The 26,175-nt window shown below is 39.3% G+C and overlaps 1 protein-coding gene across 1 annotated transcript; it reads left to right on the top strand.

Moving 5' to 3' along the window:
* The first annotated feature begins 2,264 nt into the window (after positions 1 to 2,264).
* RNF168 (ring finger protein 168) lies at positions 2,265 to 25,320 on the top strand. Its single transcript, XM_080655420.1, has 7 exons — positions 2,265 to 2,551; positions 2,925 to 3,234; positions 6,581 to 6,657; positions 10,671 to 10,850; positions 13,899 to 14,020; positions 20,202 to 20,283; positions 23,332 to 25,320. The coding sequence occupies exons 1-7, from the start codon at positions 2,435 to 2,437 to the stop codon at positions 24,295 to 24,297; spliced, it is 1,854 nt and encodes a 617-aa protein (XP_080511546.1). The 5' UTR covers positions 2,265 to 2,434; the 3' UTR covers positions 24,298 to 25,320.
* Positions 25,321 to 26,175: the final 855 nt, after the last annotated feature.

The following is a 26,175-nucleotide window of genomic DNA, read 5'->3' as shown; positions in this document are numbered from 1 at the left end:
AGCCAAACCGACAACATATGTCAAGGTACAAGATCACAAATGCTCCTGAGAATAATTTTTGAGCTTCTTTTATGCATTTGAAATTAACAAAGGAATAGTAAGGAAGCTTGCCTGAAGGTGGGAGAAAGCAAGGCAAGGATTGAATTACAGGAGTTAACAAGATAATGTGCTCTAGTTACAGCAGAAACAATGGACATTGCTTAAAGCAGATAAAACCTTTTAGTAAAAGATATATACCCCAGGTGTGACCACCCACCAGGACCTGCATTAGGAATTGACAAACAGATCACCCTGTGAGGTTCCTTTCCATAGAAAACTTTTCTGTCCAGAGGCTTGGTTCTAAAGTACTAAGGATCAGTCTTAATTCGCCATTTTCCCAGCTAAAATATATATATTTTTTATAGCAATCAATTCACTAGGCTTGTTGGTGGCAGCAGGAATGGCACCAGGTGTTAGCCCAGACCTGGGTTCATCAACCTCAGTACTTGAGTTCTGGCTAGGAAAGAATTCAGAGCCAAGACTCAAACATTGAGAACATTTTTTGGAAAATCCCGGAGGTAGAAGTAATTAGTAGAAATGGGTTTAGGAACCAATTATAGAGGCAAAGGAAGGGCCTTTGAAGCTTAGAAGTGAGGAAGGTAAAGGTGACTTGCCTGAGGGCAGGGGGCAGGGAGGTGATAGGGAAAGGGTCTGGCTTGATCCAGGAAGGGATTGCTGGCTGGCTGGCTTCCTCCTCCTATGGTTTTTTTTTTTTTTTTTAATATATTTTATTGATTTTTTACAGAGAGGAAGGGAGAGGGATAGAGAGTTGGAAAGCTGCCTCCTGCACACCTCCCACTGGGGATGTGCCCACAACCAAGGTACATGCCCTTGTCTGGAATCGAACCTGGGAACTTCAGTCCGCCAGCCGGCGCTCTATCCACCGAGCCAAACTGGTTTCGGCCTCCTATGGGTTTTAAGTGTGGAAATCTTAGGGAGGTTCCAGAAGAGGATTTCAACAGAATATTCATCAGCTTTCTAGGTGTGTCCTTTCAGGGGCTAGGTCTCCACTGATTGGTCAGCACCAGGGCAGCAGGTCATTATTCAATGCAGCTGGTCCTAAGGCCAGCCATGGTGTTGCTTCTCTGGTTTTGCTGTTTTTCTTGGTCCTGGAGCTAAAATCCAACTGAGGCCTAGATGTTATTTCTAGGGAGGAAAGGTCAGAGGGTCTAAACTGAATGACCAGTGATATGAAAGGTCAGGGAGGTCTAAACTGCATGCTAGGGAATGAGGTCCCACCCTACAATTGTCCCTTCCTAGGCACCCAGGGCTTTCTACTCTGGTGACCTTCTGTACCTGGCCCACCCTCCTTTCTCTGCTCTCGTCTAACTGCCTACCACAGGATCAGTTGTCAGTACAAGAACTTAATGCCAAGATGTTAAACTATTTTGCCTTTGGCCTCCTAATAATTTTGATTGTTCTAGATTGATTTAATAATAAAATACTACATTATATGAGATGCACACGACTGCTGAGCCTCAGGATAGAAGCAGCCTTGCGCCCGGCAACCCTAAAAGAACCTACCTATGGAAGGCAAATTTGAGAAGGGGCTGGGCTACGGAGGAAATAGTAAGAGCTTCTATAAATTATACAAGTTTGCAGATTCTCTGATCACAACCTTTCCCCGAGATCAACCTCAGAGCTGCTTTTCTAAAAACTTTGGATAGCGCCGAAACCGTTTTGGCTCAGTGGATAGAGCGTCGGCCTGCGGACTGAAGGGGCCCGGGTTCGATTCCGGTCAAGGGCATGTACCTTGGTTGCGGGCATATCCCCAGTGGGAGGTGTGCAGGAGGCAGCTGATGGATGTTTCTCTCTCATCGATGTTTCTAGCTCTCTATCCCTCTCCCTTCCTCTCTGTAAAATATCAATATAATATTAAAAAAAATAAAAATAAATAAAAACTTTGGATAGCAACCTAAGAGGCTTAGTTACAAATTGATAGAAATAGAAAGGTAGTTTGAAGAGTACTGGAAGAATTTTTAAAATTTGTTTGGAATTTCCCCTTTTCTGACCACAGACGATAATCCTCCCTGTTTCCGCAGCCTACGGGAGCAGAAAAATTCGGGGAAACGGACTCCGAGTCCCAAGCTGAAGTAGGAGGGGCTAAGAGGCTGAGGCAGGGACTTCTCCCCCCGGTGGAGCGAGATGGGCGCGCTCAAGCCCCGGAAGTCCCGCCTTGCATAGCGTTCCTGGCCTCTGCTATTGGGCGGCTCCTGGGAGGGCGGGGCCCTTTTCGGCGGGCAGTTGTGACGTCACTAGCTCTTGTCGGGTTGCTGCGGCATCACCGTAAGGATGCAGCAATTTGGCTGCCTCTAAAGAGGGGAGAGGCGGCCCTCCGAGCGCTCCAGATGCCGGAAAGCTGGGACGCGGTTGCTCGTGCGCTGACCCAACTGCGATGGTAAAACGGAAGTCCTGCTCCAGCGGAGCCAGAAGTCCCCGCGGAAGCAGGGTCCTTTCCAGAACGGTGGCCCCGAGGCTGCTGCCTTGGCGGCGGCGGGAGCATCCTCACCTGGTAAGAGGGAGGAGGGGAACTTGTCACACGCCTGCCCCCACGCCAGAGGGCGGGAGCCCACCAGCTGCGCTGCGGAAGGAGTTATATTAATACCTCTGGAGCTCCCAAGGTCTCAGGACGGAAACGTTCATTTATTTTCTTACCAGACGTTTGTCTTAAACAGGGACAAACACACAGCCTTCAGGGTAGTATTGTTTACCTGGCCCGCAGAGCGCCTTTTGCTTCAACCCTTTGATCCTAACAACCTATGAATTCTGATACGCTGCTGGGCATAATATTTAAACACAAAACTGTTAATTTGATATCTCCTTGGTTGGGCCGGAAATACTACTCTTTTGTCTTTCGGGCGTTGATGTTGAATATGTCTTTTTAGCATATTAAAATGGCTGTACCTAAAGATGCCATCCCTTCCTTGTCGGAATGCCAATGCGGGATCTGCATGGAAATCTTCATCGAGCCGGTAACACTGCCTTGTAATCACACGCTCTGTAATGCATGCTTCCAATCGACTGTGGAGAAGGCGAACCTATGCTGTCCCTTCTGTCGTCGCCGGGTCTCTTCGTGGACCCGGTATCATACTCGAAGAAATTCTCTCATCAATAAGAAACTGTGGGAGATAATTCAAAAACACTATCCAAAGGAATGCAAACTTAGAGCCTCTGGGCAAGAATTAGAAGAAACCGGTGAGTAAACCCCAGCGTGTTTGTTGGCTAAAAAAACAAAATCCTTTTAAAAATGAATAATAATAAAAAATCATTGGTAATTCATTTTTTAAAGGATTAAGAAAGAGAAAGCTAAATTAGTATTTGTCTAAATTATTTAGCGGTGGTAAAGTCAGAGACAAGATTTCATTCATTGGTATAATACTCAGGCTGCTGTTCAGTTAGTGTTTGTTGGGTTAAAAATGAAAAGAAAAAAGAATTTTGAGTCTTCATTCTTATGGAAAGTTGTATAAATATTCAGAGGAGCAATAGTGGTAGTATAGCAACAGCAGAAATAAGGAAACTACTGGATTCCTGTGTTAATATTTCTTTCTGTGTTAAATATTTCTTTTACTTTCAGTTACTTTCTCTAACTTACTTGCTTATTATACATCTCCATCTTAAGCATGCAATGATCCTAGTTTTTTTTTTTTTTAAATATATTTTATTGATTTTTTACAGAGAGGAAGGGAGAGGGATAGAGAGCCAGAAACATCAATGAGAGAGAAACATATGCCCGCAACCAAGGTACATGCCCTTGACCGGAACCGAACCTGGGGCCCTTCAGTCCGCAGGTCGACACTCTATCCGCTGAGCCAAACCGGTCAGGGCGATCCTAGTTTTTATTGACCAGTTCCCTCTGGTTAAGCCATTTTTATGCAAAGTCCTCCACAGTGTGGACTCAGCAGCTATTGAGAATGACCCAAACAGAACATTTTTGATTGTAGCATTTTGATCACTTATGTGGATCAATAAGCTATGAAAATGTTTTTTGTCTTAAATGTGGTGTCTGCTCTGGCGTGCTTGCCTTTTTTTTGTATTGGAATTATTTTTATTGTAAATATATATAACAAAATGTGCTATTTTAATCATATTTTAAAATATTTTTTAATTGATTTCAGAGAGGAAGGGAGAGGGATAGATAGAAGCATCAGTTATGAGAGAGTCATTAATAGGCTGCCTCCGGCACACCTCCTACTGGGGATTGAGCTTGCAACCAAGGTACATGCCCTTGACAGGAATCGAACCTGGGACCCTTTGACCCTTCAGTCCATGGGTTGACACTCTATCCACTGAAGCAAATCAGTTAGGGCGACATTTCTCTTTAATTTTTTTTCTAATTACAATTTATATTCAGTATTATTTTGTATTAGTTTCAGGTATACAGCATAATGTTTAGACAATCATATATTTTACAAAGTGTTTCCTTAATATTTCCAGTACCCACCTGGCACCATATATAGTTATTACACTATTATTGACTGTATTTCCTATCCTCATTACTATTTTGTAATTACCAATATTATCAATCTACTCAATTCCTTCACCTTTTTTTGAGAATTTTTTTATTTTTTAAAAATATGTTTTATTGATTTTAGAGAGGAAGGGAGAGTATTAGAGAGGTAGAAACATCAATGAGAGAGAAATATTGACTGTCTGCCTCCTGCATGCCCCTCCACTGGGGATGAAGCAGACAATCCAGGTGTTTTCCCTGATGGGAAATCGAACCGTGACCTCCTGGTGCATAGGTCAATGCTCAGCTACTGAGCCACACCGGCTCTGATGGACACTTGGGGTTGCTTTCATATCTTAACTACTGGAAATAACATTACAGTGAACATAGGGATGCATATATTCTTTTGAATTAGTGTTTTACGTTTCTTCAGAGATAATTTAGAAGTGGAATCACTGGGGCATAAGGCCGTTGCTTTTTTTTTTAAATTTTAGAGAGAAACATGAATTCAAGAGCAAAACATCCATCGGCAGCCTCCTACACACTCCCTACCGGGGATCAAGTTTGCAACCCCGGGCATGTGTCCTGACTGGCAACCTTTCAGTGCACAGGATGATGCCCAACTGAGCCACACTGGCCAGGGCAAGGCCCTTCCATTTTTTACTTTTTTTGAGGAGCCTCCGTACTGTTTTCCATAGTGGCTGCAACAATCTACATTCCCACTACCACTGCATGAGGGCTCCCTTTTCTTCACATCCTCACCAACACTCGTATTTGTGGATTTACTGATGATAGCCATTCTGATAGGTATGAGGTGATATCTCATTGTGATTTTAATTTGCATGTCTCTGACGATTACTGACATTGACCATCTTTTCATATGTCTGTTCCACACTTTTTTCTTATTCCATGGTGTTCCTTGGCTTGCAGTTGCATAATTCCAATCTCTGTCTCCAAGTCACATGGCCTTTCCCAGTGTGTCTCTGTCTTTACATACTCATCTTCTTTCTGTCTCTGCTTTCTTATGAGGACACCTGTGATATTGGATTAAGGGCCCACTCTACTCCAGTGTGAAGTCAACTTAATTACATCTACAACAACTCTGTTTCCAAATAAGGTCACATTCTTAGGTGCAGGGTGTTAGGACTTCTATATTCAACTCATAACATCAGTCATGCTGTGTGTATTCTTTTGTGCAAGGTTCTTTTACTCAGTGCAAAGTCCAGGATTCATCTTAAGTTATGGGTATTGCTAGTTTATTAATTTTTTATTTTTAAATATCATTCTGTTTGACTGTATCATACTTGGTTAGCTGTTCTCCAGTTGATGGCTCCTCAGCCATTTTCATAAAGTTGCTATGAATATTCTTGTACAAGTTTTTTTGTGGTCATATGTTTTCATTTTTCTCTTGTGTAAGTACTTCGTGGAATGCTCAGTGATAGAGTAGATGTATGTTTGGTTGTATAAAAAGCTGCCAGATCATTTTTCAAAGTGGTTGTATTTTCTAATCCCAGCAACAATGTACAGTTGACCCTTGAACAACGGGTTTGAACTGTATGGGTCCACTTATTTGAGCTTTTTTTTTTTTTTTTTTAATAATACTTGTGCTGTTTCAGTTCGAGTTTGGGAGTCAGCTGATCCAGAGAGCCAGTAGTATGCATTGCTCTATAGTATTTTATATAGGGATGTAAACATCCTTCGTTTTTGGTATCCATGGGGTATCCTGGAACAAAGGGATGGAAGAATAATTTTCCACAAATTTTTAATTTTTTGTTGTTTACTGAGACCGTCTACTAATCTCTTTGCTGTGTAGGATTACTTTCTTTGTATTCCTTTAATGGAGTCTAGAGAAAGATTTAAGTGTACATATTCATGTGGCATTTTGAACCTCTGGTTGTTCTTTTATTAGTTAGTTAGTTGTTATTTTTCTTTTAAAATGGAACTCCATAAAGTAGATATTGCTGTAGCTGTTAATAATTGTACATTTTATTTTAATTCTGCATTTTTATATTAATACAGTTTTAATGGAAGACAAAGCTAGCCATAAAATTTTGTGTTGCCTCTTATATTATTTTCTTTCTTAATCTGGAACAGTTGATGACTATCAGCCAGTTCACCTGTTAAGTAAACCTGGAGAATTGAGAAGAGAATATGAAGAGGAGATAAGCAAGGTAGGAATTAAATAGTTACTCTGTTTTTGGAAAATTCTCTGTTGTGTTTTCATTTTCACATTTTACATGTAGTTTTATGTGCTTATATAAATAGTATATATTGAAATGTAAATAATTTTAATGTACTTTATAAAGGCTCCATTTTTTATGTGTTCACAATAGTTAACAAACTAGCTTTAATTTATTGGTGCTCTTATGTGATAGTTATTCTTAAGCATTTTCATTTTCCTGAAGCTTTGAGCTTAAAGGATAGAAATATTGTGGTAGATGATGGGTGCTTTAGTCCATTAAGGATGCTAAGACAAAAATACCATAGTTTTAGCGGGCTTGAACAACATTTCTTTTTTTCTTTTTTCTTTTTTTTTTTAAATATATTTCTTTATTGATTTCAGAGAGGAAGGGAGATGGAGAGAGAGATAGAAACATCAGTGATGAGAGAGAATCATTGATCGGCTGCCTCCTGCACATCCCCTACTGGGGATTGAGCCTGCAACCCAGGCATGTGCCCTTGGCTGGAATCGAACCCGGGACCCTTCAGTCCGCAGGCTGATGCTCTATCCACTGAGCCAAACTAGCTAGGGCAACAAACATTTCTTACAGTTCTGGAGGCTGTGAAGTTCAAGATCCAAGGTATTTGGTAGATCCAGTCAGGGGAAAAGGAGAGAGAAAAAGAGGAGAGAAGAGAGAGAGGTGAGAGGTCAAGAGAGAGACAGCAGGAGATAGACAGAGAGAGCATCTATCTTGTGTCTCATGATATCAGGATACTAATCTTATTATTCCATTCATGAGGACATGACCCTTTACTTCCCAAAGACCCCACTTCCAGCCTGGCTGGTGTGGCAAGTGGTTGAGCATCGAGGTCACAGTTCTATTCCCAATCGGGGCACATGCCCAGGTTGCAGGCTTGCTCCCAAGTTGAGGGTGTGCAAGGGGTAGCCGATCAGTAATTCTGTCTTATCGTTGAAGTTTCTGTCTTCCTCTCTGATATCAATAAAAAATATATTTAAAAAAAAAGACCCCAACTCCAAATACTGTCACATTGGGGGATTAGAACCTCAATATATGAATTTTGGGTAGACAAAACAATGAGTTTAGATGAGGAGCGTATAAAATAGTGCTCATTGTGAATTATCTAAATAGGAAAAGAGGGAGTAGTGCTTTCAATGAAGCCTTTGAAATCCACTAGTACTAGGAGAGCCCTATTATCTCCCTATCCTCCTGCTTAGTATAGAGCACTGTTGTCCAATAGAACGACAATGTGAATCTACATACAATTAAAGATTTTCTGGTAGCCACATTTAAAGAAATTTTCCAAACAACAGATGAAATTAATTTATATTTTATTTAATGCATTATATCTAAAATATTTTATCAATATAAAAGTACTAATTATATCAAATTATAATTATATATGAACTATGTGTATATTATAATGTGATTGGGCATTAATTATATAAAGTTATACAAAAACTAATCATTGGAGTTTGCATTATTTTTAATTTTTGTACTTATAGTACATATTGCTTTGGTCTAGTCATTTTTCAAGTGCTCAATAATGTAGCTAGTGGCTCCTATAATTATGATAGTTAACTTGTCTAAGCCAGGGGTGGGCAAACTTTTTGACTCGAGGGCCACAATGGGTTCTTAAACTGGACCGGAGGGCCAGAACAAAAGCATGGATGGAGTGTTTGTGTGAACTAATATAAATTCAAAGTAAAGGAGCGGATGGGAGAGCAAGAGAACCGGATAGAACAGCCGGATCCGGCCCGTGGGCCATAGTTTGCCCACGGCTGGTCTAAGCGGTGTTCTTAAGTAAGGGTTTTTTGTTTGTATCATCCTCACGTGAAGATATGTTTTTATTGATTTTGAGAGAGAGAGAGAGAGAGAGAGAGAGAGAGAGAGAGAGAACCCACATCGATGTGAGAGAGAAACATCAATTGGTTTTCTCCTTCCTATATGCATTCTGACCAGGGATTGAACCCACAACCTAGGTGTGTGCCCTGACCAGGAATCGAATCTCTTGGTGTACAGGATGTTGCTCCAGCCAACTGAGCCACCTGGCCAGGGCTTAAGTAAAGGTTTTAAAGGAATGTTAGTCCTTATGATAAGGTAGTGAGAACAGGCTCTATTTTGACTGCAAATAAAAGAAAACCCAACTTAGCTACCTTAAGCAATCAGAAATTGTAATTATTTGGAAGTCCAGAGGTAGGGGCTTCAAGGGTGGTTTTATCCAGAGCTCTAGATCCAGATCTTTGCTAACTTCTGTCAGCTGGCATTATCTCAGGCTAATAGCAAGATGGCCACACCATTCTGAACCTCAGTTTTCTTTTTTTTTTTTTTTTAAATATTAAGTGGGAAATTTCAGAAATGAACAATTTTTTTTTCAAATATATTTTATTGATATTTCACAGAGAGGAAGGGAGAGGGATAGAGAGCTAGAAACATCGATGAGAGAGAAACATCGACCAGCTGCCTCCTGCACACCTCCCACTGGGGATGTGCCCACAACCAAGGTACATGCCCTTGACCGGAATCGAACCCGGGACCTTTCAGTCCACAGGCTGACGCTCTATCCACTGAGCCAAACCGGTTTCGGCTGAACCTCAGTTTTCTTATGGGATTGGATCAAGGTCATATACTTGAGTCAAACCCTTTGGAATTCTAAGTGATTCTTTTGTTTCATTGTGTGTGTTTTCCCCCCCAGGAGAAGTATTATTTGTTTGTTTTTAGGAGAAGTATAGTTTAAATGACCATAAGCTTGACCTTAGAGTCTAGAACAGGGGTGGGCAAACTTTTTGACTCGAGGGCCACAATGGGTTCTTAAACTGGACCGGAGTGCCAGAACAAAAGCATGGATGGAGTGTTTGTGTGAACTAATATAAATTCAAAGTAAAGGAGCGGAGGGGAGAGCAAGAGAACCGGATAGAACAGCCGGATCCGGCCCACGGGCCGTAGTTTGCCCAAGGCTGGTCTAGAATCAGAGTTTGATTTTCTATTTTGCCACTTACTGTTTTAAGTAAGTTACTAGTTTTTCTATGTCTCTTTCTTCTTTTGTAAATCATATAATAACCAATGTGGGTGTTTCTTCAGCAACCATTCCACTCCTGCCCACTGTGTTTAGGGATTCTGCCAAATTTCAGGGATAGATCCTATCAGTCTTAGTCAGTTTTTAACATTATATTCCTTTTGCTAGGTTTAGGTTTTGGTTCAGGAACCTAGGCCTAAGTTAATCTGCACGTGGCATTCTGTTAACTGAGGGAAAGTATTACCTGGAAACATAGCCCACAAATGTGTGACACTGTAGTAGAAGCTGGATTAAGGACAGGTGAGGCGGGATGAGGGTTGATTAAGGTTTTATTTGGCTGATCAGGGAAAGTTTCAAGAAGAGACTTCTTGAACTATCCTGTAGGAATTTGCCTCTCCAGATTTATACTTCATTTGAGATACCTTAATTCCTGTCTATTTGTTCATTTAAAAAATGTTTACTGTTCTTATTAAGAAACTAAAAGCCCAATGCACAAAATTCATGCAAGAGTAGGCCTTCCTTCCTCCGGCTGCCGGCACTGGCTTCCCTCTGGCACCCAGGACCCGGGCTTCCCTGGGGCCACCAGCAGGCACCTGGGACCCAGGCTTCCCTTGCAGCCTGGCTTCATCCTAAAGGTCGTCCGGAAGGATGTCCAGTCTAATTACCATATTCCGCTTTTATTATTATAGATAGATATTGCAAGTATATTTAAAAGTTCAGCCAAAACCGGTTTGGCTCAGTGGATAGAGCGTCAGCCTGCGGACTGAAAGGTCCCAGGTTCGATTCCGGTCAAGGGCATGTAACTTGGTTGCGGGCACATCCCCAGTAGGAGGTGTGCAAGAGGCAGCTGATCGATGTTTCTCTTTCATCGATGTTTCTGACTATCTATCCCTCTTCCTTCCTCTCTGTAAAAAAATCAATAAAATATATATTTAAAAAAAAAAAAAAAAGTTCAGAGAAGGATTATTCTCTATTAATTATTTTTAAGGTGGAGGCAGAGCGACGGGCCAGTGAGGAAGAAGAAAACAAAGCCAGTGAAGAGTACATACAGAAATTATTGGCAGAGGAGGAGGAGGAAGAAAAGAGACAGGCAGAAAAAAGGAGAAGAGAGATGGAAGAACAGTTAAAAAGTGATGAAGAACTGGCAAGAAAGCTAAGCATTAATATTGTAAGTTTTAGGAGATAATTTTGGAAGTATTAACATTCCTATTGCTTTGACTATGTAATTTTCAAAGAAATGTTCACCATAACTACAAGCTATTGCTGACATTTGTTCTACTGAAAACTTCTTTCAGTTTTCGTATATTGTTACATATTTGCTCTAATTCAAGTATACTTGAAAAAACTTTTATATTATTAGTAAATTGAAATTATGCAGGAAAGCTATTCAATGAAAAATGAGAGCTTCCTTTCCCCCCTCCACCTCTTCACTCCCATTCTGTTCCATTACGTCAGTCCCAAAGTTTAGCACTATTAACCATTTCTTAAAACTATTTTTCTTATTTGCCTAAAAAGGATTTATCAATTATACTATTTTCTTCTTGCCTTTTTTCACTTGATATATCTTAGAGATTTTTTGTGTGTGTATGACTATATGTACTCTAATTCTTTTAAAGTGTGGTATACTATTCCATTGTATTGATATAGATCATTTTTAGAAAGTGAAGCACATTAAATTCTTAATATATTAAAGCTGAATTTTATTATTTTGCTGTAGTTAAATTACTGCATAGGGGAAATGAATGAAAGAAAGGGTAAAAACGCATACTTTTAAGACTAAAGAATACAATGGGACCCAGTGATTTGAAAGAACCTGTCAGAATTACCCTGGGATTTTTTAAAAATATAAACTGTTCTATATCTACTGAATCAGGATCTCTGGGGATGGGACTTAGGGCATACCATTCCCAGAGGCATCTAGGGAAGTCTGAGGTATATTCAGGTTTGAGAGCCTCTAAAAACAATTCCTCTGCTTTCAAACAACAAATATGTTAAAGTACACTTACTAAGAAGAACTATATCCAGAATTGGGATTTTTTTCCATTTTTGAGAGGCCTACCATTAATAATAATATATTCAAGTTTTAGATTGTATGCCCTTTTTAATATACTTTCTTTTTAAAATTTAAGTAAAATAGCTTTATAAAGGTACACAATAAGAAGTAAAGACATTGACCGATTGAATAACAAATAGGATAAGAAAGAGAATACAAGGATGGGCAAAATAGGTTTACATAATACAAATAAATAATACAGTAGTTAATAAATGATACAGCCCTAGCCGCATAGCTGTTTTGCATGCTCACAGCTGTACACATACTTTTGCCTGCCCAATAATTCAAAGAGGATAATCTTTACCTGTCTTTTAAGAGTCTGTTATTCTAATCCTTGTTTTCACATGGGATTATAGAGTAGATTTTTTGATATTTTAGAATAATTTTTGTTAATTGTGAAAGTTGGGTGGTCCAAGGCCCAATGCCTGTCACCACCAGTTATATTCATTTTTCCAATAGTGTGGTAAGAAACTTATGAGACTATAGCAAGTAAATATTCATGGTATTTATTGGTATGACCATAAATCCCCAAGTTAAATTATTTTTACATAAAACTAACTTTCATTCCTGGTATATCTATACCTCTTTGAATTTACCCCTATAGATAAAGGTAGTTATGTGAAACTATTCATTAGAAATATTAACAAATTATCCTATCTAATAAAATAGTAATATGCAAATTGACTGTCACTCCAACACACAAGATGGCAGCCCCCATGTGGTCAAAGATGGCTGCCACAAGATGGCCAGCAGGAGAGGGCAGTTGGGAGGGACCAGGCCTGCAAGGGAGGGCAGTCGGGGGGACTAGGCCTGCAGGGGAGGGCAGTTGGGGGGGACCAGGCCTGCAAGGGAGTGCAGTTGGGGGGGACCAGGTCTGCAGGGGAGGGAAGTTGGGGGCGACCAGGCCTGCAGGGGAAAGCAGTTAGGGGTGACCAGGCCGGCAGGGGAGGGCAGTTGAGGGGGGCCGGGCCTGCAGGGGAGGGCAGTTAAGGGCGACCAGGCCTGCATGGGAGGGCATTTGGGGAGGGGACCAGGCCTGCAGGGGAGGGCAGTTAGGAGCAATCGGGCTGGCAAGGGAGCAGTTAGGCGTTGATCAGGCTGACCAGGGAGTGGTTAGCAGTGGTTCTCAACCTTTCTAATGCCGTGACCCTTTAATACAGTTCCTCGTGTTGTGGTGACCCCCAACCATAAATTATTTTCATTGCTACTTCATAACTGTAATTTTGCTACTGTTATGAATTGTAATGTAAATATCTGTGTTTTCCGATGGTCTTAGGCGACCCTGCTAGCGGTTCTCAACCTGTGGGTCGCGAGAGCTGCTGTCGTAGAGCCTAAGACCATCGGAAAACACAGATATTTACATTACGATTCATTAACAGTAGCAAAATTACAGTTATGAAGTAGCAATGAAAATAATTTTATGGTTGGGGGTCACCACAACATGAGGAACTGTATTAAAGGGTCGTGGCATTAGGAAGGCTGAGAACCACTGGGTTAGGGGATGATCAGGCTGGCAGGCAGAAGCGGTTAGGGCAGTGGTCGGCAAACTCATTAGTCAACAGAGCCAAATTTTTTAAACTTAAACTTCTTCTAACGCCACTTCTTCAAAATAGACTCGCCCAGGCTGTGGTATTTTGTGGAAGCGCCACACTCAAGGGGCCAAAGAGCCGCATGTGGCTCGCGAGCCGCAGTTTGCCGACCACGGGGTTAGGGGCAATCAGGCAGGCAGGTAGGTGAGTGGTTGGGAGCCAGCAGTCCTAGATTGTGAGAGGGATCCCAGATTGGAGAGGGTGCAGGCTGGGCTGAGGGACACACACCTCCCCCTCTCCCCACCCTCCCACCCCCGTGCCCGAATTTTGTGCACTGGGCCTCTAGTCAGATAATAAGATTAGTATCATTATGCTTTTTGTGCTCCTTCGTGTAGAGTAAAAATACAATTAATTTAGATCGACTTGGATGAACTTAATCTTTTTTGTTTTGTTTTTGTACTTAATCTTGTTTATACTAATTTTTACATAATGTTATTCAAAGGGTGTGTAGAATTTAAATGTTAGCATAATTCCTGAAAAATTTTGTTGTGAATTCTGAGTTAGTTGAATTAATAGCTTATTTTATTATAAATTTATTTTAATAATGTCTTTTATGCTTTTTCTGTTGTTAAAGAACAACTTCTGTGAGAAAAAAGTCTTGGCTTCTCCCATGAATTCCAGAAAATCTGATCCAGTCACAAGCAAGTTGCAAAAGAAAAGTAAAAATAAACAATCAAATACTGGAGATATTCAGAAGTAAGTGAACATGGCTGTTTATCAGTTATTGACCACCTACTGTATGCCAGTGTTTTTTGTTCATATAGTTCACTAACTGTCAAAATTTGGGTCTATGCACTTTTCATGAAAACCCTCCAGATGGTGAGATTGATATAAAATGAAAATAAGAGAGCTACTCACATAGCTTAGATTCCTGGCTAGCATGAAGAGAGATATGAATTCTTTTTTAATCTTGATTGCTTAGGGTTTCCATGATATTCCCATTTTCTCAAAACTAACGGTGTGGGCCCTGGCCGATTTGGCTTGGTCATTCAGCACATTGGCCCTTGGACAGAAGGGTCCGGGTTCAATTCCTAGTCAAGGGTTGAAGGCCCAAGCCCAACCTTGGATGTGCACAGGAGGCAGCCTATTGGTGCGTCTCTCACATTGGTGTTTCTCTCTCTCTCTCTTTCTCTTTCTTCACCCCCTCCCTCCCTTTCACTCTCTAAAAATCAATGGAAAAAATATCATTGGGAGAGGATTAACCAAAAAAAGATGAAAAAACTAACCAGTTGGATTTTGTTTTCCCCTTGGTTTAGGTTATCCTCATTGAAGGAGTTTATAATTTGGCATCTAGATCATTCACCCACTTTTTCCCAGTTTATGCATTATATTTCTTCTCTACTCTAAAAAGGTATGAGTCATGTAGTCAACAGTGGAGCAATGATTTAGCTTCCCTACAACACCCCTCCAGCATCAGGTAGAATTGATGACTATGAGGATATAAGCTTTCCCATCATAATTCATAGTTAAAAAAGTTTAAGAAACACAATCTAAACTTCTAAAACATAATGGCTTTTGGTTCAGCTGAGACACTATGTGCAGAATTCTTGCGTAATTCTTAGAAATTTTGGATTTGGGGTTTGGACAATTAGATTTAGGGTGGGGGCAGAGTTAAATGGAGTGCCTGCTATTAAAAAAAAAAATAGCTCGGCCAGTGTGGGTCAGTAGTTGAGCGTCGACCTCTGAACCAAGGAGGTAATAGTTCCATTCCTGGTCAGGGCACATGCCCAGGTTTCGGATTGATCCCCAATGGGACGCATGTAGGAGGCAGCCAATTAATGATTCTCCCTCATCATTGATGTTTTTCTCTCTCTCTCTCTCCCTCTCTGAAATCAATAGAAATATATTTTTAAAAAATAAATATGGCAGTATCAATATTGTTAATGCTGATATTATGCAAAGTAGAAATCAAAAGAAAAATCATTAATAGGAGAAAAGCAGAGGGATTGCATAATTACATAATATTCTGCTTAAAGCAAATAACATGAATCTTCATGCATCTAAATATATATTTTGAAATACACAAAAATAAAAAATTAATAGAAAAAATGGACCTAATAAACTGATAAATTTTAATAAACTGGTGAATTTAAAAGCAGGAATTGAGAAGCTGGTGGATTAAAAGTTAAAATAAAGCCCTAGCCAGTTTGGCTCAGTGGATAGAGCGTCGGCCTACAGACTGAAGGGTCCCGGGTTTGATTTCGGCCAAGGGCACAAGCCCGGGTTTCGGGCTCGATCCCCAGTAGGGGGTGTGAAGGAGGCAGCCGATCAATAATTCTCTGTCATCATTGATGTTTCTATCTCTCTCTCCCTTTCCCTTTCTCTCTGAAATCAATAAGAAGAAATGTATTAAAAAAAGAATAATTTAATTTAAAAAAAAGTTAAAGTTAAAAACAGGTAAGGTCTAGTCTCTAGAATATATAAAGAATTCTTAATATAACTCAGTGGTCGGCAAACTGCAGCTCATGAGCCACATGCAGCTTGCAAGCCGCTGTTTGCCGCTCTGTTGACTAATGAGTTTGCAAACCACTGATATAACTCAACAATAAGACAGTAAATGGACTTGAATAGATATTTCTTTAAAAATGCACAAATAGACAGTAAGCACATAAAAAGATGCTCAATATCATTAGTCTTTATGGGAAATGTAAAAACAACAATGAGATACCATTTCATACCCACTAGGATATCTATAATCCAAAAAAAGGAGGAAATAACAAATATTGGCAAAAATGTAGAAAAATTGGAATCCTATGCATTGGTGGTGAGAATATAAAGTGGTGCAGCCACTGTGGAAAAACAGTTTGGCAGCTCCTTAGAAAGTTTAATAGACTTTTTTTTTTTAATGTATTTTATTGATTTTTTACAGAGAGGAAGGGAGAAGGATAGAGAGTTAGAAACATCGATGAAAGAGAAACATCGATCAGCTGCCTCCTGCACACCTCCTACTGGGGATGTGCCCGCAACCAAGGTACATGCCCTTGACTGTAATCGAACCTGGGACCTTTCAGTCCGCAGGCCGACGCTCTATCCACTGAGCCAAACCAGTTAGGGCAAGTTTAATAGACTTACCATGAGAGTCAGCATTCAACTCCAAGATATTTACCCAAAAGAATTAGAAACAGGTTTTTAACAAATACTTGTACACAAATATTTGTGTCAGCACTTCAACTAGCCAAAAGGTGGAAACAGCCCAAATGTTCATTGAGGGATGAATGGGTAAACAAAATGTATATCCATAGAATGGAATATTATTCAACTGTAAAAAGGGAATGACAGCCTGGCCGACGTAGCTCGGTGGTTGAGTGTTGTCCTATGAACCAGGAGGTCATAGTTCAGTTCCTGGTCAGGGCACATGCCTGGATTTCAGGCTCAATCCCCAGTGTGGAGCATGTAGGAGGCAGCCAATTAATGATTTTCTCTGACCACTGATGTTTCTATCTCTCCCTTTTTTCCCTTTCTCCCTGAAATCATTAAAAAAATTTTTTTTTTAAAAAAGGGGAATGACATACTGATATAGTCTACAATTGGATGAACTTCAGAAACATGCTAAGTGAAAGAAGCTAGAAATTAAACTTTCTAGCAATATTAAGTGTTATAGAGGATAAGAAGCACTTAACATGCTTTGGGGGAGTTTAAAAGATTGATACTCTATAACTGGAGTATAGACACTAAAGAAACCCCAGAAGACAAGTCCAGGAATGTGCCTAGCAGTACTATTCATAACAGTAAAGAGCCAGAAGCACCCATATTCCAACAGTAGAACAGAGTATTACCCAAAAGTGAAAACGAATTTTAGCTAAGGAAAACATGCATGATTCAGGAAAACGTTGGGTGAAAAAAACAAGTTGTGGAAGAATACATGTAGTATGATTCTATATACATAAGGTTCAAATTATGCAGTACTAAAGCAATAAGGTGTTTAGGATACAGGTATGTGGTAAAACTATTTTTTAAAGCAAGAGATAAATAACTCATGGGCTAGCCAGTTTGACTCAGTGGATAGAGCATCAGCCTGCGGACTGAAGGGTCTCGGGTTCAATTCCAGTCAAGGGCACGTGCCCGATTTGCAGGCTCGATCCCCAGTAGGGGGCGTGCAGGAGGCAGCCAATCAATGATTCTCTCTTATCATTGACGTTTCTATCTCCATTTCCCTCTCCCTTCCTCTCTGAAATCAATAAAAATATATTTTTTTAAAGAGAGCTAAATAACCCAGGATAATCATATCTGAAGTGGGAGGCAAAGAGGAGGCCCCCATAGGGATTTTAAAATCAATGATTGTTAGTATAAGGGTTCTTATGATCATGTAAATTTTTTAGTATATTTTTATTGATTTCAAAGAGGAAGGGAGAGGGACAGAGAGATAGAAACATCAATGATGAGAGAGAATCAATGATCAACTGCCTCCTGCACGCAACCCGGGCATATGCCCTGACTGGGAATCAAACAGTGACCTCCTAGTTTATAGGTCAACACTCAACCACTGAGCCATGCTTGCCAGGCTCCATGTCTCTTCCCATATGAACAGCTGAAAACATACTTTTGCCCACCCCCATATTGTGAATGTTACATATATTTTGTAACTATTCTCTCCAAAACTATTCGTTCTCGTGAGGTAGGCTCTCTTAGAAAGATCTTTATGACACAGTGAAAAAAGAAAATCTCAGCCCTGGTCAGGTGATTCAGTTGGTTGGAGATTCATCCCATACACCAAAAGATTGTGGGTTCGATTCCTGGTCAGGGTCAGGGCACATAACCTAGGTTTCGGGTTCTATCCCTGGTCAGGGCGCGTATGGGAGGCAACCAATCGATGTTTCTTATGTCAGTCTTTCTCTCTCTCTCTCTCTCTGGCTCTCGCTCCCTCCCTCCCTCCACTACCCCTACCCTCTCTAAAAAAGCAATAAAAACATATCCTTGGTGAGGATTTTTTTTTTTTAAAGAAAAATCTCGGATAATTAGGATTCCTTTAAAAAAGAGGTGTACTATATAGAAATAAACATTTTTTAAAAAGTGGTTACAGCCCTTTGCCCATGTGGCTCAGTGGGTAGAGCGTTGGTCCTTGCACTGAAGGGTTGCAGGTTCAATTCCCTGTCAAGAGCATGTACCTGGGTTTCATGTGGGAGGCAACCAATCAATGTATCTCTCACGTTGTTTTTCTCTCTCCTCCACCCTCCCCTTCCCTTCCACTCTCTAAAAATCAGTGGGAGGGAAACTATCCTCAGGTGAGGATTAACAACAAAAAAACAATTAACAAAAAATTGGTTACATATGAGGAAGCAAATAGGCATGGAAAGGGATGATGACCTATATTTCCTACATTTCTGTTTAGTTTTATGGTTATTATAAGTAAAGAAGATCCAGGACAGTTCCTAAATCTTCACTGATCAAGTTGGATAAGTATCTGATCACATCTTGTTTTGTTCTTTGCTTATGGATTTCAAAACAACTGTTATGCTGTAATAATTCTTACTTGGAACTAATATACTTGATGACTAATATCCAACTTTGGCAGAAGGGATTCTTCAACTTTGGGAAACAGTTAAAATGCAACTAAATCTGGACTCCTGTTTTTCTCTTATCAACTGAAAAGGTGATTCTTGTTCTCATAAGTGTGTAGAGTAACTAAATATGTGGGTTAGACACTTTAGTTTATTCATAAGGGATATTTATTATTTGTTCTTTAGATGAGATTTTTGTCTAGGTTTTATTTTATTGTTCTATATACTACTCAGTGCTTTTTTACGCAGTGGAACTCTGGTTGTACGTATTATTTGCAATCAGACCTTTTTTTTCATTGTTTTCTTTAATTATTAAAAATGAAAGCTAGCTGCTCTTTGAAAATCACCCAAAGTTACCACTACTTAAAGACATCCAACATTTTGGGAGATTTCTGCCATGTTTAAGCATAGTTGTATATGTGTTCGGATTTTTACAATTTTTAAATATACCTACCAGCTCATTACATGTCCTTTTATTCCCATTTCTTTTACAGCATTTTCCATTATATTATAAACTTTATATTTTTAGTGGTAAACAGCCTATTAAAGATGCTTAGAAATTTTGAGATATAATCTGCTGATATGCTGTTATATCTGTTTGTCCCTAAAACAGCCTATTAAAGATGCTTAGAAATTTTGAGATATAATCTGCTGATATGCTGTTATATCTGTTTGTCCCTAAGTAGAATGTGTATGTAACAAAAATATATACCAACATGGCAAAGAAGCTAATCATGGACTTTTCCATGATAAAAAAAAAAATGTAGATTTTCTGATATTAAAAGCAAAAAACAAAAACTGAACATATCCTTTCTTCAGATTAAAATGTTATTTCCAGTACTTTTGGTAAAACTATACAGTCTTGGTTGTTTGATGGTATCTACCTTTTTAAGTTTTTTGAATTAAGAAATTTTTAGATTTTACTTTTCTGCTCTTTTTCCCTAAGATACCAATACTCAACTTTTTTTTTTTTTTAAATATATTTTATTGATTTTTTACAGAGAGGAAGGGAGAGGGAGAGAGCTAGAAACATCGATGAGAGAGAAAGATCAATCAGCTGCCTCCTGCACACCCCCCACTGGGGATGTGACCACAACCAAGGTACATGCCCTTGACCGGAATCGAACCTGGGACCCTTGAGTCCACAGGCTGACGCTCTATCCACTGAGCCAAACCGGTCAGGGCAATACTCAACTTTTTAACTTATGCTCTGGAGTTAGACTAAAATATCTGAGACAAGGGGATAAGACTACGCTCTTTCTGATAAATCATTCAGGCAACCAGACAACCTTCAGCATAAATAGCTAGTGCTTTATTATGTTGGGTACATACCACTTCTCTTTCAAAGCATTCAAACTTTGGTAAACTTTTTTTTAAAGGTATTTGTCACCTAAATCTCAGTTTGGGTCAGCATCACAGTCTGAAGTTGTACAAGAAGGCAAAAAAAACTCCATGTCTAAGGTATGTGGATGCTAAAGATGTTCTTAGTTTGGCATGTTTACTAATGCTATATATTGCAAATACTTGTAGGTTCCTAACTTTTTTTTTTTGTTTTTTTAAGTCACCATAATACATGGGACACCATTTCTTAGTCATTTTATACTTACCTAGACTAGGAGTCAGTAGCAAACTTTTTCTGTAAAGGGCCAGATAGTAAATATTTTAGGCTTTTGGCCCTTATAGTCTCAGTCACAACAATTCAATTATGCTGTTGTCATGTAAACAAATGAGCTTGTCTTTGTTCCAGTCAAACTATTTGCAGAAACAACAGGCTGAATTTGGTTCATGGGCCACCGTTTGTGGATCCTCAGTCTAGGCAGTCAAACTCACAAAACTGAATAGGCTATCCTTGTACCAACTTCACTTTAAAGATTATAGGATAGGAAACAAAGCATGCTAGTAGGGTATCATCAGGCATATAATTCAGTAAGAGTCCTCATTGCAGAGCTCTTAAATGATGGCCTGGAAATGATACCACACAGATGACTGTGGTAACCATTCTGGCTTTAGAAGCCTCATGACCCTTGAAAGTCATTTATTGTAACAACCTATGGGGGTAACTTCCAGGAGTCCCCGTCAGAAACATACCCAAAGGAGTTATAAGTCATTTACAGAAGTCCCACGCTTTGACTTCCTGGTAGGTGTAGATCACTTACAGTTTTAGTTCAAATGCAGTTCAGCAGTAAGGGTCATTTTTACCATAAGTTATGTGGCCTAATAACACAGGTGACATTCCACCTTTATCAGGTTTCTAGGTAAGTAGAACTAGGAAAGGTGAGCTGACACCCAGGTCTCTTTCCTACATAAAAGGTTTGTTAACCCTTTACTCACAGGTTCCTTTTATTCTTTATTTTTTTCAATTCAGGTAGGTGGTTTTAATGAACATTTACTGTGCCAGGTAATGTGTATGTTTTCTTTAAATCTTCTTCACAACCCTCAACTCTGTAATGTGGGTATCATTCTTGTGCCCATCTTACAGCTGGGAAAACTGAGGCACACAGAGATAAGAAACTTGCCCAAAGTCCCTTAAAGTAGAGGTAATGGAGGAGTCAAGTCCAGATAGTCTGGTTGGTACCTGCATTGAGGATTGATGGAAGAGGCATTGTAGGGCTGGGATTTTTTTTCTATCCTGTTGTTCATATTCACAGCAAAACTAGGTAAGCAACCTAGAATTTGTTCAATCCAATCCACATTGGTTTATAAGAAATGTTATCAGGAATAATAAATGCAAAAGCAAAGAAGGTAAAAGAGCCCTGGCCAGTGTGATTCTGCAGTTAGAGTGTTGGCCTGTGCACCAAAGGGTCCCAGGATTGATTCTCCACCAAGGGCACATACCTGGGTTGCAGATTCGATCCCAGCCCCAACCAGGGCTGTGTGCAGGAGACAACCAATCGATGTGTCTCTCTCCAATGTGTCTCTCTCGTATCAGTGTTTCTCTTTCTCTCGCTCTCCCCCTCCCTCTTTCCCTCTCGCCTTTTCTGTCTCCCTCTCTCCCTTTTTGTCTACCCCCCTCCCCCTCTCTCCCTTCCACTCTTCTCTAAAAATCAATGGATAAAATATCCTGGGGTGAGGAATAAAGAAGTTAAAAGAACAGAATGTCTCCAACAAGGAATCATTTTTATTTATTTTTATTTTTTTAATATATTTTATTGATTTTTTTTTACAGAGAGGAAGGGAGCGGAATAGAGAGTTAGAAACATCAATGAGAGAGAAACATCGATCAGCTGCCTCCTGCACACCCACTACTGGGGATGTGCCCGCAACCAAGGTACATGCCCTTGACTGGAATCGAACCTAGGACCCTTCAGTCCGCAGTCTGACGCTCTATCCACTGAGCCAAACCAGTTAGGGCAAGGAATCATTTTTATTCTTAGACAAATTCTCATTGAAGACTTTCTTAAGGCTTTCCCATGGTTAAAACTAATCCTGGATCTTGACTTACCTAAGACCTATAAGTGAGAAGAATTATATTGGCCAAAGCAAGGGTTCTCAACCTAAGGTCTATGGTTAGAATCCAGAGCAGACATATGAACTTAGATGGAAGAAAAAGTTTACTTTTGTCTGAACTCTCATTTTAGTGTTTTCTTTAATTATGAATGTAGACAGCAAACTATAATACATTTAATGGTACCTATGACTTTGTCATCAGTAGAAAGGATGGTTTTTTATCATATTTGTTGAAAATCTCAAGTATAATTTATACTCATCCTTATGTCAGTATTACAAGTTATTAGACTTGCCACTGGATCTTATTTATAGATACATATTGCATCATAACTTTTAACATTTTAATAAATGTGTTGCAATACAAATAGTTTTATTTGTGATCCTACATACTTACATTTTAAAATACTATTCTTAGAGGAGGTCTATAAGCATCACAAAAATGCCTAAGGGAGGAGAGTTTGTGGTACAAAAAGGAGTTTAAAATCCCTGGGCTACTGGAAGTTTGTAAGATAAAAAAGAGGTCAGGTCATGGTGCCAGCTATTGGCTATATAGAGATTCTAGTTTTTTATTTTTTTTTGCGGGGGAGGGGGGGTTTGTTAATCCTCACCTGAGGATATTTTTCCATTGATTTTAAGAGAGCATGGAAGGAAGGGGTAGAGACAGAGAGAGAAACATCGATATGAGAAAGACCCATCGATTGGTTGCCTCCCATATGCGCTCCAACCAGGGCCAGGGATTGAGCCTGCAACCGAGGTATGTGCCCTTGACTAGAATCAAACCCAGGACCCTTCAGTCCACGGGCTGACACTCTCTCCACTGAGCCAAACCAGCTAGGACTAGTTTGTGGGTTTTAATCTGTAGGTTTTCATGGGAGTAAAAATGAGGGAATGCCTTAATCTCAACTGGCACACAATAAAAATGCTATTAAAATCAATATACCTTATTAGTAGTAATAGTAATAACTTCCTAATAGTGACAATTCAACTATGGTATCAGTGTAAGACATATGTAAGCCTTGATGTATAACTCTGGTTCACTGAGTCTTTTTCTGTTTTCTATAGGAAACTGATAGTAGCAATGTAAAGAGCCCTATGTGGCAAGACACAGACGTGGAGGAAGATATGCCAACACTTTCTCCACAAATATGCCTTGAAATTCAAGAACAAGGTGCAAAGTCTTCAATAGAGTCACCTATGCCTCAGTTATGTGCCAGTGATACAGAATGGTGCCTTGAAGGAGAAGTCAAAATGAGACCAAACAATCATGATAAAGAATTAAGTGCCATAAATCATGAGAGACCTGAAGCCAGAGTCCCCTACCCTAGAGAAGCTGCAGTTAATAAGTCTTGTGGCAAAACAGAGAGTGGATGTGCTCTATCATGTATGACACAGATAATTGGAAATAACACAGTTGAGACAGAAAATGAAGAGTCTTGCCTACTGATCAGTGAAGAAGATATTTGCAAAAGAAAAAATCAGGAGTCCTCTTTTGAAGCAGTCAGGGATCCATGCTTTTCTGCAAAAAGAAGGAAAATGTTCTCCGAATCTTCCTCAGACCAAGAGGAAACAGAAACCAGCTTTACTCAAAAACTGTTAGATTTGGAACATCTGCTTTTTGAGAGACATAAGCAAGAAGAACAGGACAGGTTATTAGCACTACAGATTCAAGAAGAGGTGGACAAAGAACAAATGAAGCCAAACCGACAGAAAGGATCCCCAGATGAATATCATTTACGTTCTACGCCCTCACCTCCAGACAAATTGCTAAATGGACAAAGGAAGAAATCCAAAAATAGGAATGTAAAAGGACAAGCTGATATAGAGCATTCAAAACCTCAAAGAGGCCCAAAAACTGAAAATTGCCAACCTTCTTTTAAGATCCAGTTGAGACATTCAGTTAATGTTAATGGAAGAAAGATGCCAAATTCTGCTAGAGATCGTTGTAATGTATCTAAAAGTGTTGATTCCCTACAGCCTAGTAAGTCACAGAAAAGTATTTTTCAGATGTTTCAGAGATACACAAAGTAATGTGTGGGTAAAGGAAGAAGTATTTCAGAAACTGGTAAAGCTGGATTTGATGCTCTCTTTTTTATCATAGAATGTTTATAAAACTTTTATTCTGCTTATGGGCACACTCATTGCCTCTAATTGAAGGGCTGTGTGATTACAAGGGAGGAATATACAAATGTACTTCTGCCAAAGTTAGTGATAACCCAGAGTCTCAATTCTTTATGAATAACTGTGATACGCTAAGTTTGACAATCCTTATAGGTAATAGATATAAAAATACCTGAGTCAGCTCCCAAGAAACCTTCAGGTGCCATTCTCTTTCCTCAAAAATGCATGTTTTATGTATGGCCTTTGCTCACCTTTTTGTTCTGACTAGTGATCAAAGCAAGATTATACTATACCAAATAGTTAAGGAATCGGGTTTAAAATCTAAGTTTATTGCTGTTTTGCCAAGTATTTGTAGATCACTTGAAATCTTCCATAACACTAAAGTAATCCAATCTTTATAATTATTTTAAGCATTGTAGCATTTTCTTTTATTTAAAATGGATTAAAAGCATGTGAAAACAGAAAAGTCAGAGTTTTCTGGAAAATTAGGATTATCAAATGTGCCCTCAATCAGGAATTGAATCCAAGACCCTTTTGGGGCCCAGGCTGACTCTCTAACCACTGAGAACACCGGTCAGGGCGGAAACTCATCTCCTGTTGCAAAAGGAGTTAGTTGGGGTGAGACTGAGAAGAGTGAACTGATCATTTGGATGCATTGAAACTGAGTGGGTGATCAGAAACTGGATCCAGGATGGAGTAGCAGAGCATTCTTCCTTATTCTTTCTTTGTAATGACACAGAAAACATTTGGGTTTTACACGATAGTAACTGGTGTTTAAATAATTAGTTACTACATTACCTGAAATTTTGGAAATTCACATTTCTATTAATCTGCTACTCTAGGGGGAAAAAATGGAAATGTACTGTAGGAGAGTTAAATTATAATATACTATGTTGTAGAACCTGAGACATAAATAACCATGTGTTTATTTCCTATTTGCATTGGTAGTGATTTTTATTTGTGTTTATGGACAGAAATAGTGTGGTACTTGGGTTGGCCCTCTCAAAGTTAAATCAGAGGCTGTGATTCCATTTTGTGAAAGTTAACTTAAAGAATGTTAATCTATGTTTCATTAATATGAACAACTTTGAGCAAATGAACAAGTTTTAATAGCATTTCTGATGATGCTTAGTTATTCATCCTTTTAAGGTAAAAATATAAAATGTCTTAGAGCAAAAGTCTAGCTTTAATTTGTTAATATTTTTATACATTTTCAAAAATTTTCCCCTCCAGATGTTGTAACTGAAATTCTGTTAATCTTGATGCCATCTACTTCAATATTTATTGGATAGATAATTAGGGGTAGAATTATGATGCTGATTTAAAATTTACTTTTGTCCTTTCTAAAAAAATTTAAAAAAAGTGATTGTGCTGAAATGTAGTCAGAAACTAATAAAATTTGTCAAAAATATACTAAAATTTATTTCTTATCAAACTGATATTTTTCTGCCTTTTCTTTAAAGATAGATTTTTATTGATTTTAGAGAAGAAGGGAGAATGAGAGAAATAGAAACATCAATGATGAGAGAGAATCACTGATCAGTTGCTTCCTGCACACCTCCTACTGGGGATTGAGCCTGAAACCCAAGCATGTTCCCTGACCGGGAATCGAACCGTGACCTCCTGGTTTGTAGGTTAACACGCAGCCACTGGGCCACTCTAGTGGCTTTTTGTCTTTTTGTTGTTGTTGTTGTTGACAGTATTATAGATGTCTTCCATTTCCCCTGCTTTCCCCCCCTCCACCTGGCCCTGATATTTTTCTAAGAGTGATTTCACTTTACATTTTAG

The sequence above is a fragment of the Plecotus auritus genome (genome assembly GCF_963455305.1).
Source record: "Plecotus auritus genome assembly, chromosome: 2".
Lineage (NCBI taxonomy): Eukaryota > Metazoa > Chordata > Mammalia > Chiroptera > Vespertilionidae > Plecotus > Plecotus auritus.
This window is presented reverse-complemented; position numbering and strand designations above follow the sequence as displayed.